Source organism: Eretmochelys imbricata, chromosome 12, assembly GCF_965152235.1.
Source record: "Eretmochelys imbricata isolate rEreImb1 chromosome 12, rEreImb1.hap1, whole genome shotgun sequence".
NCBI classification, from domain to species: domain Eukaryota; kingdom Metazoa; phylum Chordata; order Testudines; family Cheloniidae; genus Eretmochelys; species Eretmochelys imbricata.
This window is the reverse complement of record NC_135583.1, coordinates 41,402,343-41,422,612: the sequence shown is the minus strand read 5'-3', so window position 1 is coordinate 41,422,612 and position 20,270 is coordinate 41,402,343. Positions and strand designations below refer to the sequence as shown.

The 20,270-nt window shown below is 51.2% G+C and overlaps 2 protein-coding genes across 4 annotated transcripts in view; one reads left to right on the top strand and one right to left on the bottom strand.

The window, feature by feature from the left end:
- The window catches only part of WWP2 (WW domain containing E3 ubiquitin protein ligase 2), a 97,674-nt gene extending 86,617 nt beyond the window's left edge, over positions 1–11,057 (bottom strand). For 2 of the 3 annotated variants that reach the window (XM_077831529.1, XM_077831531.1), the window contains exons 1-2: positions 10,994–11,057; positions 3,715–3,799 (exon numbers count right to left, since the gene is read on the bottom strand). In XM_077831529.1, coding sequence (XP_077687655.1) covers positions 3,715–3,784 — 70 coding nt within the window. In that variant the 5' untranslated portion in view covers positions 3,785–3,799; positions 10,994–11,057. Of the gene's footprint in view, positions 1–3,714; positions 3,800–5,901; positions 6,036–10,993 lie in introns of those variants that run through there. The other variant, XM_077831530.1, reaches the window with a different exon arrangement.
- Positions 11,058–11,173: 116 nt separating this feature from the next.
- On the top strand, positions 11,174–19,958 carry NOB1 (NIN1 (RPN12) binding protein 1 homolog). The gene is made up of 9 exons (XM_077831281.1): positions 11,174–11,297; positions 12,454–12,586; positions 13,545–13,678; positions 15,694–15,765; positions 16,359–16,502; positions 16,718–16,915; positions 17,829–17,926; positions 18,465–18,609; positions 19,273–19,958. The coding sequence occupies exons 1-9, from the start codon at positions 11,196–11,198 to the stop codon at positions 19,540–19,542; spliced, it is 1,296 nt and encodes a 431-aa protein (XP_077687407.1). The 5' UTR covers positions 11,174–11,195; the 3' UTR covers positions 19,543–19,958.
- The last annotated feature ends 312 nt before the right edge of the window (positions 19,959–20,270 follow it).

Genomic DNA, 20,270 nt, shown 5'->3' with positions numbered 1-20,270 from the left:
CTTCCCAAAATAAAAGCCGCTTACCAGGAACCTCCCTGGTGTTTGTCCTTCCCCATAACACCAGCCGCCGCGATTGGCTACCTTCCTCCTGGCTTGAGAACAGCTCCTGGCAGCATGCATCTAGGGATTCCGGGGTGTATTCCTCCTCCTCAGCACCCTCACACCCGCTTTGGTTCTCCTCCTCCTGCCTTGTTGGACTGTGCTCTGAAGTGTCCATGGTGGTACTCAGAGTGGAGGTGGGGTCGCTCCCAAGTACCATGTCCAGCTCTTTGTAAAAACGGCAGGTCGCAGGGGCAGCACCAGAGCGGCTGTTTGCCTCATGGGCTTTGTGGTAGGCATTCTTCAGCTCCTTCACTTTAACCCTGCACTGCAGTGCGTCCTGATCATGGCCTCTTTCCATCATGTCCCTTGATATCTGCCCGAAGGTATCGTAATTCCTGCGGCTGGAGCGCAGCCGGGACTGGACAGCTTCCTCCCCCCAAACACTGATGAGGTCCAGCACCTCGCCATTGCTCCATACTGGGGATCGCCTGGCGCGTGGAGGCATGGTCACCTGGAGATTCGCTGAGAGCACTCCACGCCTGGCTGAGCCAACAGGAAGGGGATTTTCAGAATTCCCAGAGAATTTAAAGGGCAGGTTTGACGGTTGGTCACCTGATGGCAGGGTAGTAGAGTTCAAAGTGATGACCAGAGTGGCTAGAACAGGCATTGTGGGACACTTCTGGAGGCCGATCACAGAGCAACGACAGACCAGGGTGTCCACACTGGTGCTGCGGTGCTCCAGCAGGGGGCGCATCAAATGTTATTCCACTCGCCGAGGTGGTGACCAGCAGAGCTGTAGCCGCGGAGTCAGAGCGCTCTACGTGCCTCTGCAGTGTGGACGTGTTGTGAGTTAGAGCGAGCTGGGCTGCTTTAATGTGCTCTAACTCGCAAGTGTAGCCATGCCCTTAATCTGCACTCTGCTGCACTGGCCCTCGGGGTAAAGTCCATGTGTGATGCTGATGGGCCAGATGCCAGCTCCTGCTACAGGCCTTACCGAAGAGCTGACAAACCAGACCAGTTCGCCTGTGGGTTAGTATCGCTTAACACAGGTATTGGTCTTATAAGAATGTATTTAGTGCTGCTTAGACTCTAATGCACACAGCAATTTACAAGCATTTCATACCCTCGCTTGTAATGTCGGTATTCCATGCTACAAGATATGTACGTTTTGCTTTATAACCTGGAAAATGTTTGCTCTGAACTTGTGAATCCAGGCACAAGACTCATGCCCCCACCCGTCTAGAAGGTCTATCAAAATCAGATGGGCCCTTAAGGAACATCACAATACAAGGGATTGGTTAATGGCCCTATCCCCCTGGGAAAAGCTACGTGCAAGGAAGCTCCTCTTATGGACTCTGAAGCGAAATAAAGGAAATCAAACAAAGTCACAGAAAAATTTCCATCTCTTTTGCTGTTTGAACTCTGAGGCCATGTCTACACTTACAAGCTGGCAGCAGCAGGGCTGGATCCAGCCCTGCCGCTGCAAGAGCACTCGTGTAGCTGTGTTGTGCTGACTGGAAGAGCTCTCCCGTCAACATAATAAAACCAGCCCAACGAGTGGCAGTAGCTCTGTCGGTGGGAGAGTGTCTCCTGCTGACATGGCACTGTGCGCATGAGTGCTTATGCCAGCAAAACTTATGTTGCTCAGGGTGTGTTTTTTCCGCACCTAAGTGGCAAAAGTTTTGCCGACATAAGTGGTAGGGTTGACATGGCTTTACAGGTAGAGCCCTGCAAATCCAGATATCTGCATTCTAGGATGCAGTTGTTTCCCATCTTTGCAGATCCAAACTTTGTTACCCACACAGGGCTCTAGAGCAGTGGTTCTCAACAGGGGTCTGCGGTTTCAAGGGGTCCATCCACAGGGCTGAAGCCCTGAGCCGCAGCACCACCAGCAAGGGGCTTGGGGCTTCAGCCCCGCAGGGGGCATTGGGGCTCAGGGCTGAAGCCCCGCAGGGCCACAGACCCCCTGAAACCACCTCAGAGCCCCCCAGGGGGCTCTCACGCCCAGTTGAGAATTCCTGCGCTAGAGGGTGCTGGCCTGGGTGAAGGTGCAGATCTACATAAAAGATGGAGTGCAGATCATGGGTTGGATCCAATTTAACTACCACAGATACAGATCCAAATTTCTGTATCCATGCAGGGCTCTACTTCCGGGGCCAGGGAAACCCAAACTGAAGCCAGAGATCCCCTGGAGTTACCTCCTGGGTCTGCTCTGAAAGCCACTTGAATGGACATCACTACAACTCTGTCACTCATAGGATCTAGATGGTAATTCATGTGTGCTTGCTTGCTTTAACCTGTAAAGAACTCATTTCTTTTTCCTAGTTGTTAAACCTTTAGATGGTTTATTTCAGGACTGGCTATGGGCATAGTCTTTGGTGTAAGATCTCAGGGTACCAGTTGACCTGGGGTAAGAGACTGGTCTCTTGGGACTGGAAGCAACCTGATGTGGTGTGATTTTTGGTGTAAGTGACCATTTATCACTAAGGCCAGTTTGTCTGGCTGGCAAGATAGCTTGGAGAGTGTAAGGGGACTGCCTGGCTCTCCACGGTAAGACTTATAAGGATTCAGAAGTTCATATTTGTTACTGGCTTGGTGAAATCTAGTTATAGAACACACCACTTGTCTGGAGTGTGATGGGGTGAGCTACCCACACTCGCCCTGCAACAGCTGAGTGAGCCAGGTGGGCCCAGTCAGCTAATTAGGCTGCAAACAGGGGAGCTTTAGGCTGGAGGCAGCTAATTAGAGAGGCTCACCGGTGCAAGTACAGGCAGGGCCAATAAAGCCAGGTAGTGGGCTACATCCTGGGCTGCTGAGAAAGGGCAGTCACTCCCTGGGAAGAGGGAGGAGTGTTTGGGGGCAGTTGGGAAGGCAGGCAGCAGTCACTCCTGGGAAGAGAAAGGAGGGTTCTGAGAGCTGGCACCCCCAGAGAAAGAAGGGGAACCGGAGAGGTAAGAAGCAGTCCAGGGAAGGCAGAGAGATGAGCCCAGAACTGCTGACTGGAGGAACGAGACCCCAGAGATAAGGGCAGGTCCAGGTTCCCCTATCAGCTGCTGCAAAAGTGGCACTGGGGCAGTGAATGGGCAGACTGCCCAGCAGTGCTGTTGGACTGAACCCCAGAAGGGGGAACATAGCCCTCCGCCTAGATGACTAAGTCATGAAGACGACACTGAGGGTCCTGGAGCTGCAGACCACAGTTGGAGTGACGGCGTGCAAACCGTGGACGGGAGTGTTGACCTCGAGAGCTAACCCCAGAGTGACCAGGAGGAGGCGCCAGCCCAGCAGTGAGTGGAGCACCCTGTCACAGGGTGTCTCCCCTGAGGTAGGCTCTCACAGTCATGGCTGCTCCACACAGAATGACACCATGCTTCTCCTGGGCATATCCAGTCTCTGGCTGGACTGGTGCAATATCAGCCTTCACTCAACAATGACTCTCCCCCCGCCACAGGCTCAGGAGCCCACAGGGCAAGCTCCCCCCCCCCCGGGGAGCATGCTGTCACTGACAGGCACTTGCTTGTCTGAAGCTGCCTGGGCTACTGGAGAAGGAAGTTAGGACAAGCCAAGCCACACCTGAAAATCCACATTCCCGGGCAGGACCAGAATCTTCTGGCCTAGACAGAGCGCTTGCTTCCCCACCTCAACTCCCGGGGTGCCCACTGCGTCTCTACTCACCTTTCACAGTGAGCTGGGACTTCTCACAGGCCAGCCCTGCCGCAGCCCTGCTGGAGCTAGCAGATGCCATGTCATCACCATGGGACTGGAAAACAGACACACGACACCTTAGTGCAGCTCCATGAGAAGGGAGAGCTCAATGCTACAGCCAGGCTACCTGGGGGCTGGGATCTCCAGGGATCCTGTCACTACCAGGATGGGAGACCCCAGTGGGCCAGAGATTCAACAATGGACCAGCAGTGAACCACCCCCTTTGGGTGGTGTTCAGGGAGCAATGCTGCTGCATGGGCACCACTATCTTCTACAGGTGTGAGAACTGATCTCTAACTTCTGCCTGCTCAGGAATTTACCATGCAAAGTAGGTCAACTTATTTTCCATAAAGAAAGTTATAAACAAGTGGAAGAGAGCGAGAGAAAGAAAATAAGCCCACACAAAGAGCCATACAATTCAAGCACTAGGTTGAAAACATGGTCGGTAAAAACAGAAGGGTATGAAACCAGAAATTAATGAACGAACATTGGGGTGTCAGATATCACGATTAATTGCTGGACAAATAATAAGGGGATGGGCTATGCCACACTCCACTCCTTTTCGGGGTCCCTGATAGAACAGAGAGAAGCACAGACAGAGGCTACTGAAGTGAGCTTCACCATCATGGCTGCCACCCCCACCATCTCCTGGGACCCCAGGCATTCATCATCCTAATCCTGAGAGACATCCTGACCAGACCGGACCAGACAGAGGGACACAGATAACACGGCCACCCCGACCAGCTCCAGCTAAATCCCAACCACCACCTGGGATGAAATGGGTTTGGGCTATAGCCACAGCAGCAGCTCCAGCCCAGCTAGCTTCTCTTTTCCCCACAAGGGCAGTACTGCCATCTTTGATGCCATCTAAGAGACTCAGAAAGGGGTTTTCTTTCCAGTGTACAGGAACAAGGGACACACTCTGAAACCTGCCGTTGTTCAGATGGAAGCCTTAGTTCATACTTGACATTCCCAGGGCCTTAACTGGTTTTCCTTCTTTTCTTCCTTCCTTCCTTCAATAAAAGGTTAAAATGTGTTGGCCGGGGCACCAAGCAGGGTGAGGTCTCTCTATACTAAACCCCAGCCCTTGTTTAGCACTGTTTTTTGTTGGACAATGACAGGGTTATGTTAATTCCTTTGGCCCATTTATTCTATCATTAGAGAGCACCGGGCACCTTTGGCAAGAGGCCAGGTGTCTGTTTCGGTCTGGGCAGGAGTTTGGACCTGGGATAGCAGGAAGTCACGCCAGTCTGAGCAGAGATGCTGACTTAATAGAAATATGTCTCATCTACCCTCTGCCCTGCACAACCACTCAAAATCCATGTTCTAGTCCCATAAGCACCCTTGGGGTTATTCAACTGGTCGTTTTTCATTTCGGTCTCATACATACTGCACACCAAAGGGCTCCTGTCGAAAGCTCTGCATGCCCTTGACTTCTAAACACCAAATAAATTTAGATCCAGCCAAAGCAGCAGCTCTTCCCCTTCCTCACAGCTTGCAAACTTCACTTAGTCACCAGTCAAGTGACACAGGCTGCTTAACCCCCAACCTCCACTGCCCCTCAGCCCATGCCCAATGCCCACACAGCAGCTGGGGTTTGCTAAGTGCCCGGAACTGGAAGGGCAATAAATTCAGGCCTTGCAGGGAGAGTGTTCCAAAGTACACAGATTGCTCAGCCCACAGGCCCCACCTGGGGTGATCAAACTCAAAGGCATCTGCTGTTCACAACTCTAACAGCATGGCACAGGGAGAAAGGTGTCCCCCCCAAGGTTAAGAGGACACAGTTGCCTTCACTTTCTGCCCCTCGCCACTGAACAGTGATACTGGCTGCATTTGGCGGGTTCGTGACTAGTGTATGTGACTAAACAGCTTGAGGATCCTTTAGGAAGTCCTGACAGAAACAAGATTAACAAGACAAACACCTGTCAGGAATGGTCTAGTTCAGTAGTTCTCAAACATCCCCCCCGGCCTCCCACAGACCACTTGAAAATTGCTGAGGGTTTCGGCAGATCACTTAGTGATCTTTCCAAATGTCTTTTGTACTATTAGCTAACTATTGTTAAGTACTTTGGATAAAAGCGCTACATTAAAAAAAAAACTTAACTTTTTTGTTCTACAAACAAAAGCATATAACTCATATTTTATTATTAGTCTTACCTTTCTAATGTGATGGATGTGCCCTCTCTCCCGCGCCACAGCAGCCCCCCCCGAGCTGGGGCTGGGAAGGAGGGGGATCTCTCCCCGGCAGCCGCAGCCCTGGAGCTCGGGAAAGTCACCTTTTTCTCTGGCTGTCATAGCCCTGCACGTCCTAAATTCCCGCACCCCCTCTTCTCACTGCACTGCCCCCTCCCACCTACTCCCCAAGGCCACCACCTGACCTTACATGTGTGTCTTCTCCAGGGTCCAGGCAGCTCATTAGTGGAGCTACGCCTGCAGAGCTCCATGAATTAGGTGGGTGGCCCTTCATTCTCTCGTGTGCCGGCCGCCCAGGCACGCACCTGAGAGGGAACGATCCATGGACCAGCTGAATGGAGCTTGTAATTCACTGGTGGTCTGCAGATCACAGTTTGAGAACCTCTAGTCTAGATATTACATAGCCCGGCCTTGAGTGCAGGGGACTGGACTAGACTGCCTCTCAAGGTCTTTCCAGTCCTACGCATGCATCTGTGATTCTATCTTACTACAGAGGAAATGAGGGGCCTAGCATCACAAGGGAGAGTATTGGGAGCCCTCAAGGGCAGCCCAGGTCTCTCCCATTAGGGTTTAGTTCCATAAGGTGGCCTCTTCGTAGGTCCAGGCTCACTGTTAAGATCTCTACTGGCTGGATCCCAAGCCCCGCCAGCTGAGATTCCCCACTAGATGGCCCCTCCCTCATAAGTCCTGAAGACTGGGATTCAGAGAAGGCTCTTTCTCTGGGTCAGGGGTCTCCTGTCCTCATTGACAGTTCTGCAGCATGGCTCAGGCAAGTGGAAGCTACCCTGGATTATCCAGAAGTCTTTATAAATAGTCCTGCATGACCAACACAAGCAGCCGCACTTGCACAGTTAGGAAACAGACTGATAACACTAGGACAGCATTTTATGTCTGTAGCTCTGTTCACCCTGACAGATCCCAATGCACTTCACAAGCTACATTCACAGAGCACCACCAAAATACAGCCACCTCTGGGGGAAGCAGCATCCAGGTAGCAAACCACAACAGAACCGAGGGGTCATTTCGGCCAAGGACAAACATTCATTCCCCGAGATCATCATGGGATCTTTAGTGGTTGTGCAGGGTAGAGGATTAGATAAGGACACACATTTCGATTAAATCAGCATCTCATCCCAGGTCCAAACCCTCTACAGACCCCTAATGCCACCAAGTTGTGAGCTGGTTGGAATGTATAAGACAGAGGATACCAACTGGCCCTCACTTGTGATTTAGGCTTTGGCCCCTCTACCCCATTCAAGCTGCTTTAAAACAGTTTGCTCAGCAATGGTTTGCATCCTCTGTAGAAGGTGGACTATGTCTGGATTCTTTCCAAATATTCTTGAGCAGCAGATAAATGCTCTTTAATAGAGCAGCCCAGACAGTTTTTATGTAGAGCTCCCACTAGGCCCGCAAGAAAAGCTTTTAGGGTGAGATTTAAAAAGAAAATGCCCTTAAGATGGTGGGGGCTATGGGAAGAATTGTCAATAGATGGGAATGGTTCAAGTGAAAGAGCAGCTTTCTACAGCTATCCCAAGCCAACCTCTGTATTTTGTATTTCTCTGAACGTTCTAATTGTCTGTGAAAGCGCTGCTCACAGGCCACTGCATTTGGCATGGACCTCCTATCTGCAGTTTAGCAAGAAGACTGCCTGCTCTCAGCAGCACACTGCTGCAGTAGGTGGACATTCTGCGGCAGCTCCCAGCACATTCAGAATGAGGACCTGCATGGAATCACACAGGAGGTGAAGAAATCAATCCACATGGTATCTTGCTGTCCTAGATACTTCAGAGTCCCCAGCACACAGAGCCCCATGGGCCCCCCGCCTAGGAGCCGGACCTGCTGGCTGCTTCCAGGGCACAGCACGGTGTCCCAGGACAGGTAGGGACTAGCTTGCCTTCGCGCTGCAGCACCACTGACAGGACTTTTAACGGCCCAGTCTGCAGTGGTGATCCGGGCCGCCAGGGTCCCTTTTCGACCGGACACCTGGTCACCTTAGTTGTAAGCACTGCCTGACCCTCTCCCTTCCGTTGCATTACCTGGATTAATGCAGCTGTAGAAGTAACAGAATTCAATATTTCTTACGCCACTGCTACATTTTCAGCATGCACCAAAGCTTTCTACTGAGAACACGCAAGTGCCCAGCGATGTCAGAGTGAAGCTGGGGACTTTTGGCACCTGAGATAGTGAGTGACGTTGGAACGAGCATGTTTCTGCTGCACTGATTAACAGTGAAACAGCTAAACATCAACGTGCTATTGGTAGATTTAAAAGCTAATGAACCGTTGAGATGAATGGGACAGTCCACAACTCTCAAGGCTACTGATGCAAGCTGACTTGCCAAGCCTGCACACAGCAGGTATTGCTTTTCACAGCCGGAGGGGCTAGAGAGGTTTGCAAATTGAAGTCAGACTCTGGAGCACAATGCTGGGGCAGGGTGCGGTGCCTGCAACAAATTCCGTGGCCACAGAATACATACGCCCTGCCCAGGGCACATGTACAACACACTGCGGACTGGAAACATTTACTAATCACCTACTAGGCAGGGGCAAACACGAAATCTCACCCACATAAGAGCAATTGGCTTATGGTGGGATGCGGTCTCTGGGGCGTCTTTCAGATCAGCTTCTGGCTTCGAAGTAAATGAAGTGTCACACCTGAAACCTTGACCAGCTTCCAGGAGGGATGGCCTCGCTCCCTTTCTTGCCTCTCCCCCTGCCCCACAACCCAAGAGCTGGGGGGGGCTACTACAGTGGGGGGCAAAGTGTATCTGCTGCCCCACCTCTTTCCCCAGCCTCCAGCTGCATGGAAGGTATTTCCACTGCATCTCCCCTCCATCCCCAGCAGATAACTCCAATGCCTGCCACCTTTGTTGCTTAGCACTTTCCCCAAGGAACAGGAGAATTAAATTGACCCCCTTGTGTCAATTTCATTGTTTGTCCCCAGGGTTTCAGAACAGCAATGCTGCAAACAAAGAAGATGGATCAGGACTCATTCCACTGCTGTGGAAGCTCTGAGCAGCAGCCATGGAGCTATCTGCAGAATCAGAATACCTGAATACTGTGCCCAGTTCTGGTCATCCCAGCTCAGAAAGGATATAGTGAAACTGGACAAGGTCCAGAGAAGAAAGACGTTAAAGGCTATGGAATGGTTTCCATACAAGGAAAGATTAAAGAGATAAGTGCTGTTCAGCTTAGAAATGAGATGGCTAAAGGGGATATGATACAGGCCTATAAAATCATGGGGGGTGGGGGGGGAAGAGAGAGTTATTTACCCTTTCCCACAATACAAAAACCAGGGGTCACCCAAGGAAATCAATAGGCAGCACGTTTAATATAAACCAGAGAAAATATTTTTCCACACAACACAATCAATCTGTGGAACTTGGCCACCACAACATCCTCTGGCAATGAAAGTATAACTGGGTTAAAAAAAGAACTAGATAAGTTCAGGGACAAAAGGTCCACCAGTGGCTATTTGCCAAGGTGGTGAGGAGTGCAACCCCATGCTTGGGGCAACCCTAAAGCTCTGACTGCTAGAAGTTAGGAGGGGAATACAGGGGTGGATCAATCCAACTGCCCTATAACGTACATGACCTGAAACACTGGTACTGTCAGAGACAGGATACTGGGCTAGATGGACCATTGGTCTGACCCACTATGGCCATTCCTATTGTCTTAAATTGTGCCTATGAGCGAGAAAGAAGTTAAGTTATTTTTCTGCGGCCTCCCTACAGGCTGCTGCCATGTGAATGCTGAAAAGAGGAGCCCACTGGCTCTTAGCCTCAGAGAAGGATGGAAGTTGGCAGGCAGCCAGCATAGCTCCCATCTCAGTATAGAAGAACTGCAAAGCTGCCAGCTACTCATGGACATGTTGAGGCAGCACCATCTATTGTTTTAGGACTGTAGCTCTCTCAGGGAGGAACAAAGATCAGAGTAACAGAAGAAACCTTCTCAACTAATGCGACCCTTGGCCATAGAATTTGAGCCAGGAATGAAGCTCAGCAACAGATCAAGCACAATATTTGTGAAAGGTGGGGCTTAATCAGCTTGGCAGATCTAATTTGGCAAAAGACCCACCTATGCATGCTAATTAGGAAAGGCAAGTGGCAGGTGAGGTGACAGATGAGTGATTTACTTTTGGAGTGGGGTAGGGAGCTCACCTACTACAGAGAAACAGAGGGAACGCCAGCAAGGAGAGAGGGAAAGCAGCACCCAGCTGAGATTCAAAGAGATGCAAAGGCCATGAGGCAGAGACATCGATAAAACATGCTGATGCCAAGCTGCCTATTTGTGCCCTCGTCAGACTAAAGCTTTGGGATGGGACCCGCCTCACCCAGCTGATGTGAGGTGTAAAATGCTACCTTATCCCCGTGGAGCTCAGACACCAGGGCGCGCCTTTTCACCTCCTGCCTGAGAGACGGTCACCGACTCTACTAGCCCACCCATTCCTTCGGCCAAGGGCTGGGTCCAAGGCTGCCGAGCAAGGCCCGGCAGCCCCAAAGCCTGGCACAGAGACACCGAGACTCCCTGGGAATCTCCCCTGCCACAGCAACGCCAGCAGCTTGGGCGGGCCCCGCCGCCGCCCCACACAAAACGCAACAGCGGGACTCCCCGTCCAGCAGCCCCGAGGATCCACGGGCTGCAGGGGGAGGACAAGGGACGAGACCTTCCCCCGCCCCCGCGCTGTGGCCACCGGGGGTAGCCGAGCCTCCCCTATCGCACCCGAGGGGGCCCAAGTCGCTCTGCCCCCGCAAGGGCGCCGGGACTCGGCCTTGGCCACAGGCCTCTAGCCGCTGCTCTGCCTCCCGCCGGGGCCGCTCTGGGCCCGGGCCCAGGACAGCCGGGTTAGCGGCCCCTGGCGGACCAGAGCCCCCAGCCACACGCCGCCGCGGCCGGCTGGGCCGGGCCGGGCCGCTCCCGCCGTGCCCCAGTAGGGCGCCTCGGCCGGCCCGGGCCCGACACTCGCCAGACCAGGAGGCCGGCGGGGCGAGCCGAGCCGAGCTCCAAGCGAGCTACCGCCCGCGCCGCAGCCCCAGAGCAGCCCCCTCCGTATTTACCGGCGACGGCTTCGGCTCCACTTCCGGCTGCGATCGCGGTCATGTGACAGCGGCTCCCCACCTGACTCGGAGCCCGGAAATGTGTCACGGGGCAGCTGCGTACGGGGCCTGAGGGAACCACCGCTTCCGGCGTGCACCATGGCAACGAAACAGCGCCAGTCCCGGCATGCATCGCGGCCCCACAAACACTACCGCTCCCGGCATGCCGTGGGGCAGGCCCGCGGACCCGGCGAAGGCCAAGATGGCGGCGGTGGAGCACGTCGTGGCGGACGCCGGGGCCTTTCTGCGCGGGGCGCCGCTGCAGGTACCGCGGCGAGGCGGGGCCGGGGGGCGCTTCCCGCGGGCCGGGCCCTGTGGGGACGCTGCGGCCGGCGAGAACGGCCGGGCCGGGCAGCGATGGCGGGAGCCGTCCCCGCCGCGCGGCGCTCTGGGGACCAGCCAGGGCGACTTACCGAGCTCCTCCCCGTGGTGCCTTGGGCCTTCACCGCCGGGCCGCCGCCGCGCGTCGGGGGCGGGGTCAGGACCCCCCGTCCCTTTCTGCTGCCCCGGTCTGCCGTCCCCGGGGTCGGCTCGGTGCCAGCTGCGCGCTCCAGTCTCTCACCCCGCCCCGGCGGAAGCGGGGCCCAGCCGTCACCCGCTCCTGCTGCCCTTTTCCGAACCTTTCCCAAGTCCCGCCCATCGTTTCGGAGATGGGGCGACCACATCTGCACGCGGGCTTCAAGCTGCGGGCCTACCGTGGATTTATAGAGAAACAATCTCATCTGTCCCTTGACGGTGCCCGGCTTTCTGTTCGCTTGTTTGACTGGATCGCCTCTGGAGCCTTTATAAAAATTGGTATCACATTACCTAGTCTCCAGTCATCTTGTACAGATGTGGCTTAAGTGATAAGTTACAGGCCGCAGTTAATAGTTCTTTGATTTCATATTTTAGTTTCTTGAGAACTCTCGGGTGAATATCCTCTGGTTCTGGTAACTTCTTACTGTTTAATTTATGAATTTGTTCTTAAACTTCCTCTGATGTCACCTCAATCTGGGATAGTTCTTCAGATTTGCCACCTAAAAAAATGGCTCAGGTGTGAGAATCGCCCTTACATCCTCTGCAGTGAAGGCTGATGCGAAGAATTCATTTAGCTTCTTCAGAATGGCATGCTCCTTTCATACCTTGATCATCCAGTGGTCCCACCAAGACACTGCCTTTCTGTCTCAGCCAGTGGCTGCAGAGCAGGGGAGCCACGCCTTCCCTGAGCCTGCCAGCCCCTCTCCCATCTATGGGGCGGGAGGAGGTTGGGGTGTTTCAGCACCTGGCTCCATAGTGATGGGTGCTGTGTATGGAGCTGCTTTGGAACCACACCATGCTGTCTGTGGGGATTGGGCATCCCCATGTGCATTCTGGCCTTGGAATCGGAGTCATTTGTCTGTTTGTTCCTAATAGCAGGAATTCTTGTGTCTCTCATACAACAGGACTTCGGTAGAAACGTTTACACTATTAAGGAGGTGGTCAGCGAAATCCGGGACAAGGAAACCAGGAGACAACTGGCCGTGCTGCCCTACCAGCTTCACTTCAAACAGCCCTTCCCTGAGTACGTTAAATTAGGTAGGTGAGCTGGCTTCAAGGATAACTAGCAGAGCATTGTCCTAGCTGCTAACTCAGTATCCTTCCTGCCCAGGCTGGCACTTGTACAGCTTTTCTCTGAATAGGTATTTTTTCATCATCGAAAGTGTGCTTGGATTCCATTAAACATAGCCTTAGAGCAAATGTCAGGATGAAAGCCCCATTTCTTTATTTAGTTCCTGTGATTGAAACAAACAATTTTAAGAGCCCCAACATACTCTCACCATTCCTGCTGTTAATCTACTCCCCACCCGACCTAGGACAGCAAAATAGTTAGTTTTTACTTTTGTTTCTAACCACTTTTGCTTCCTAGTTCTCATGCAGTAGCACAAGGCTGTGGTCTTTGGGTTGAAATCCCTCTGGGGGAAAGTTAGCATTCAAATAAAACTGTTCTCATGGAATTTATTTCAAACATTCCACAGAGGGGATCATTGTCACATCTAAATGATTCTAGTGGCTGTAATAGATGAAGAGAGGCACGACAGATTGTAGGAGTCTTTGAGCTGCTTAGCCCATTACTACTAAAACCTACATCTTGAGCCTAAAACAACCTTACTGTCACTTTTCAGGAGAAAAGTGATGCTACGTCTGGATTCTTTCCAAATATTCTTGAGCTCAGCAGATAAATGCTCTTTGATAGAGCAGCCCAGACCGTTTTTATGTAGAGCTACCCCTAGGCCTGCAAGAAAAGCTTTTAGGGTGAGATTTAAAAAGAAAATGCCCTTAAGAGGGTGAGGGCTGTGGGAAGAATTCTCAATAGATGGGAATGGTTCAAGTGAAAGAGCAGCCTCTACAGCTACCCCAAGCCAACCTCTGTATTTTGTATTTTGCTGAAAGTTCTAATTGCCTGTGAAAGCGCTTATTAGTATCTATGTATCTGCTAAACGTTGGATTTACCCAGGTGGAATCCCCCAATGACGGCACTCTCACTTTGTTATAGTAACAGAATTTTCAAAAAAGACTGGCGACTACCCCAGTCTGTCAGCCACAGATCTCCAGGTGCTAGCCCTGACCTACCAGCTGGAGGCAGAGACTGTTGGGGTGGCTCATCTGAAGACAGAGCCAGAAAAAAAGGTAAACTCCCCTGGAGTGACTAACTCAATCCACTACCCTTGTGCTGTGTAGGTCCTTCAGAATTACTGCCTTCAGGAGCGAGTGGGCTTTTCAAAGGTGTTTGGTGAGGGTGTATATTCGTGAGAAAGGTGAGGGGGATGTTTAATCCCTATTCTTGATGTAAAATTCAGTCTGCATCTACTGGTGCCATGTCACATGACCCTTCTGGTCTGGTCTCCAAAAAGCTCTGCTGGTTTTAAGAAATACCTGGCTGCATTATAGAACTTAAGTAAAATCTTACATCTGATTACACAATATAATCACACCAGTTTCAATTCCTGGAGGATAGGTCCATCCGTGGCTATTATCCCCATGTGTCCGTAGCCTCTGTTTGCCAGAAGCTGGGAATGGGCGACAGGGGATGGATCACTGGGTGATGACCTGCTCTGTTCATTCCCCCGGGGTACCTGGCATTGGCCACTGTCGGAAGACAGGATACTGGGCTAGATGGAACTTTGATCTGACCCACTATGGCCGTTCATATGTTTAATTATTTTTGGTGATTTATTTCAAAATGTGTCAGCAAGTATTTCTGTAACAATACAGACAACAAAAAAAATTCAGAAAATATTTGACAAATAGATTCCTTACTAGGCATATTAATACAGAACTTTGAGTAATAATTAATTTAAACCACAATACAGAACTGTATTTCCCACATTCCCCAGAAGCAGTGCAAGACTGGGGGGAGTCAGGGGTAAGGGAGCAAAGAGAGGGAAGTAAATTGCTGGGAAGGAGCCTGGGTGTGAACTTGGAGGGTTGTTGAGTATGGGTGGGAAAAATACGGAACAGGTTTTTTTGGTGGGTGGGAAGGGACTGTTAGGGAGCTTCTCCCATGCAGACCCTAGCTGACCCCTAGCCTCTCCCATTCAGTCAGGCACACGTGTCCCTCCACCCCCACTCATTCACCCACTCCCCCCATCCCCATGTGTCCTTGCACCCCCTGTCCACATGTGTCCCTCCACCTCCATTCAGACACCCACTCCCCGCATCCCCATGTGGCTCTGTACCCCATCCTCATGTGTCTGTACCCCAACCTAGCCACCCTCTGTCCGTATGTAGCTCTGCACCCCTCCCCCATCACCATGTGGCCCTGTGCCTCCCTCCCCCCCATGGCCCTATGCCTACACTTCCATGGCTGTAGTCCCCTTTCCCCCTACCCTTCCTCCAAATAATTCCAGTCTCTATAAAATGTATAGAGCAAAAAATTAGATACATTATGATGCATGTAAACAGCTGTCAGTTAATAAGCTATGGAATCATAAAGATTTACGTGTTAGAAGTCTGTCACTTTTTATGAATATACTACAGGTGATATCTACAGCCCCACTCTGGCTCCTTTATGCTGGCTGAAAGAGCCAAGCTACATAAAGGGGCTCTAAAAACCCCAGATTTGGCCCAGAGAGGATTCATAATCTGTCCCAGAATCATAGCATATCAGGGTTGGAAGGGACCTCAAGAGGTCATCTAGTCCAACCCCCTGCTCAAAGCAGGACCAATCCCCAATTTTTGCCCCAGATCCCTAAGTGGCCCCCTCAAGGACAGAACTCAATGCTGGGTTTAGCAGGCCAGTGCTCAAATCACTGAGCTATCCCTCCCCCAAAAAGGTGTGCTCCTCCCCCCCAGTCTCCAGCTCCACACTCCATCCCTCACCTGCGAGTTTTGGGGCACAGCTTATGAACTAAGTTGCCTTGTAGTGTAAACATTACATAGTTGAAAGATCCTGGGGACTGAACACAGAACTGTAACAGCTTGTTTCTAGCTGTCGGTTAAAGCGCAGTCAGCCGCCTGCTAGTCAACACCTTCCATTCTGGTTTGGAAAACAGTTAAAATCAACTAAGTTCCATTGCTGGAAGGATTCGTAGAGATGCCCCAGGCCATCCCTGTGTTGCTGGCTTAGGAACTAGCCCAGGGTGGCCCTCGTCATGCATTCTGCTCTGCCTGCCAAACTCACTGTTGCTCTTAATCCCCTACAGGTTCAGCTGAGCTCCACCACCCAGCATCCAGAGGCTCCTGTTCATGTTGCTGGGTTCCACCTGCCTTCCAAGGTCACTCTTTGCATTAGCTATGGTAGTGGTCTCGTATCCGCCGATGAAAGGCGCTAGCATGGGCAGCGGGGGGTGGGAAAGAGCCTTCCACACTTATGAAGGCTCATCCTCTGCTGTGGGATAGGCCAAGATCTTTGTATCCTGGGGGAACTGAGGCAGAGGGATGTTCAGGACTTGTCCAAAATCACACAAGTCAATGGTAGAATATACTCCTTGGGAGATTCTGCACCAAAAAAAAAATCAATTCTGCAAAAAATTCTGCATATTTTATTTGTCAAAATAATGCAATATAAAAATCACACCAGTTTCAATTGTTTTGGTAATTTATTTAAAGTACAATACAGAAAAAAGTCACTATTCAGCATTTCCTAAACACCTGAAAGTTAAGTTACCAACACTTGGTAACTAATTCCAGGATTGTAACTGGAATGTAGGGTTTCTCATTTGAATTACATTACAGAACACCAAATAGCCCAAAAAAAAAAAAGTCATTTTAAATTGCTCAGACTTTCACACATGAAAGTCATACAGCAATCAACTGTGCAGGCACTTTCCTGTGTCCCACTAACTTTCTTCTATTTGTTCAAACCTAGTCTAAGCACTTGGAGGAAGATGCATGTCTGTCCACATCTGAAAGTGGCCTGCTTGCAGCAGCAGAGGAGAGCCAAGAGTTCAGCTCCTTCCTGTACTGGAGGAACCCTCTGCCCAGCATTGAAGAGGACTTGCAGGAGCTGCAGGTGAGAGGCAGAGTCTCCTCTTTAATTCCCTATTCTTTGCCCAGTTCATTTTAGCTGCTGCCTCCTTGCTCCCTGGTTTCTGTGGATTCTCTTGCTGGCTCACTCCTGTCTACCTTTGTGGCTGTTAAGTTGGTGCCCCCTTCTCCGGCAGCACTCATCTTGTCTGTCTAGGTGATGCATAGCTCACATCTGACTGAGTGTCTCTCGCCTTCCAGAAAGTTCACACGGTTTCCATTAGCCCAGAGGTACCGGTGGTTCTCCAGTCTGGGGAGGATGGAAGTGAAGGGGACAGTGATGATGGTGAAGGCTGGATAACTCCCGACAACATCAAACAGATCCAGCAGGGTATGGGGCATTGTGATGCTCCTGGCAATGTGCAGGTCGGCTGTGTGACCACAGACTTTGCCATGCAGGTAAGGAGTGACTGGGTGACTGCAGTTATAACATGCCTAGATGAATGGAGGTCAAAGCAGCAGGGCTTCTGCAAAGAGAAGATTCCGCTTCTGCTGGACATCACTCAGCAAGTCAGCAAAATAACGGATAAAGGAGGAGAACTAGGGCATGTAATTCATTAGGGCTTTCCAAACCAATGAAGTATGTACACACAAACACACACACACCCCGCAGGGTGAGAAGCAAAGTACCTGGGTCTGAAACTGGCTTCAGTGGTCAGTTTGTAACATGGAGTCAGTGGGGACACCTAAGCACGAGTGGAATGCCAGAAACATCTGCACTCTATTGCCCTGTAATGCACTGCCCAATGAGAAGAGGGATGAACAAAGGCTGTTGCATCACTGCAGAATGGCATTTTGGTTAGTCGGCTCTAGAGAAGAGATGGGCCCTAACAAAGCTAGGTAAATAGTCAATATCTGGTTTTAGGGCATAAACTAACCTCTAACGAATAGGGGTTAGGAAGAGAGACATACCTCCATGGGCAGTTTATTGTCTAAATTGTCCAACACCAGGTTTCCTGAACTTTCTTCTGCTGCAGCAGGTACTGGCCCCTGGGAGAGGTTCCTAGGCTAGATGGACCCCTGTGGGCTCTTCTGTCTACACTGTGGTAACAAGACTCCAAGGCTGCAGTCAGTGCCTTCAGCTGTACTGGGGAGCAATAATGCCTCACCCAGCTTTGGGCATACATCTCCTCCCAGAACTATCTTTAGGCCATCCACGAAGCTGGTTCTGTATCAGAGGCCTGCCATCTGTATGTGTTTGCTACAATTCTGTCAATGTGCATTGTTGTTTGTATGTTGATTGGTGCCTTTAAGAGCTGCCTGGAGGTTCCTCCTACAGGGTTTTCCCCATGGCTGTTTCTTCTCTTTATAGAATGTTCTGCTCCAGATGGGTCTCCACGTGCTGGCAATGAATGGCATGCTGATCCGGCAAGCCAGAAGCTACATCTTACGCTGTCATGGCTGCTTCAAGTACGTGTCGCAAGCATCGGAACCTGCTAGTGAAGAGCAGCATTACTCTTGCCAGGGAGGTGTCAGGGGGTCATTGGTGCTTAGCCAGCTGAGTGGTGCAATATAAATTTTAAACAACACAGTTGAGTGCAGACAGGGGGATTAAGCCCAGGTATCTCAGTTCTAACCAGTACTATCCCCTCTTCGTCCTGGGCTTCCTCTGAGCAGGGACGGCTGCTTTATCCAAATTCTGTGGTGGAGTATATTTGGGGGGATAAATGCCTGTCATGGGTTAAGTTTGGACTGAACAAACTCATTCAGATTGCAGCCTAGGTCCTGAGACTCCAGTAATGAAAAACAGGTGCATTAAGCCAGCGCATCACCTAACTCCATGGGTTGCCTTCCTCTTTTGGGATCTTTTGTACAGACTGGCTCCATCCTCTCTTATGAGGGTTTGGGACTTTGAGCCCAGACCAGCTGGTTGCTAGAATCCAGCTTGTGGAGAGTGCTGCAGCCACCCGGGGACACTGGAGCATTGAACCCTTCTGTGGTTTTCTAGGACAACATCTGACGTGACCAGGGTCTTCTGTCCGCACTGTGGCAACAAGACACTGAAAAAAGTTGCAGTGAGTGTGGGCGCTGATGGCACCCTCCACATGCACTTCTCCCGCAACCCAAAGGTCCTGAACACACGAGGGCTTCGGGTGAGTAGCTCATCACTGGGCCTTAGTCACAACTTGCTGGCTGGTGTGCGGTCATGACAGCCTAGCAACACTGAGTGAGAGCACTGAGGTCTCTTGTTAATGGCTTGGGGCCCCAGGCACAGAGGCCTGCTGGGGATGTTTTCACATTCCAGTGGTGAAACAATACAGGGTTTGGTTTCACTTGTGCTATGGCTTGTTGGCATGGAAGGAGTTTCTCAGATTAAGACCAGCAGGGACCACTGTGATAGTTTGGCCTGGCCTCCTGCCATAGGATTTCCCTGAATTAATTTCTGCATCCAATAGCTGTGATTGAACTAGAGCACATCTTTCAGAAAATCTTGATTTAAAAGCTTCCAGTGTTGGAGAATCCACCACGACCCTGGTAAATTTTTCCAGTGGTTAGTTACCCTCACTTAGTTCTGGCCTACATTTGTTTAGCTTCAACTTCAAGCCATTATTACGCCTTTGTCTGATAGATAGAAGAGCCCCCCCATCTTAAATTTTGGTGCCCTATGGAGGTACATAAACTGATCCAGTCACCACTTCACAGATCACTGAGTCTCACTATTTGGGGATGAGTTCCTGGGAGGAGCCAGCCTCCATCTAATGTCCTAGCTTTGCAAGGGGACTCTGCTCCTTAATGACTCTTACTCTTTCTCGCAGTACTCGCTACCTGCGCCCCAAGGGGGGAAACATGCCAGCAACCCCCACTTGGCTGAGGACCAGCACTTTCCTCAACAGCGGCTTTCCCGGAAGGCAAGGCAGAAAACCAATGTCTTTGACCCGGATTACATTGCAGGGGTTTCCCCCTTTGCTGAAAACGATATCTATAGCCGTGCAGCCAACCTGCAGATCCGGGATGCAGCTCTGGGTGCAGGCCGGCGGCGCATGAATCCTAACATAGCGACCAAGAAGTTTGTGAGGAAGAGATGAAGGGAGGGGACTCAGCTGTGATCTGGCTGCATCATGAGGGAAGGGCTGTTGACTCAGGGCAATAAGCAATGCCACACTTTCATGTCTGGTCTCAAAAGGATAAGAATTGTCGCAGGGCATCCCAGTGCGATTCCAAAGCTTGCTGTGCTGGCTGGATTCAGAGGGCATTTGGGCCACTGCTTCTATGCTCAGCTGGCCATCTAGTGAGCCAGGAGACACCTGTGGCTGAATGGCAGCATTGAGCCTGTTAAGTGATTCGCTGAGATGAGGATTCTGAGCTGCAGGAGGGAAGAAGGTGGTACTTCATCAAACTAGATCTGGAAAGCAAACCTGCCTTTTATCCACTCCTGCTGCTTTTCCTGAGCTGTATAACCACGTCTGACACTTCAGCATTTCTAATAAAGAAGGGAATTGCATTTCATATGTTTCACTTCCAGTGGAAAAGGGCCTGGAGCTGTTGGCTACACTCCAATAAGGTACAGATGGTTGACTGAACCAGCTGTGGAAGTAGTAAACGGTAGAACTTGGCCCCATGTTGGCCCTTGCCTGAAGATGCTGGAAATGCAGCTAGTGCTCAGGGTCCCATTAAGAGACCAAGCGGGGTGGTTGTGTCTGATGTATGCATTGTCAGTGGTGAGGGATCCGTAACCAGGACAATCAGGCTCAAGGTGCCCGTGCTGTTGCCGGAGCCAGTATGTGCAGCTGGAGGAAGCCACATGCTTTTCCAT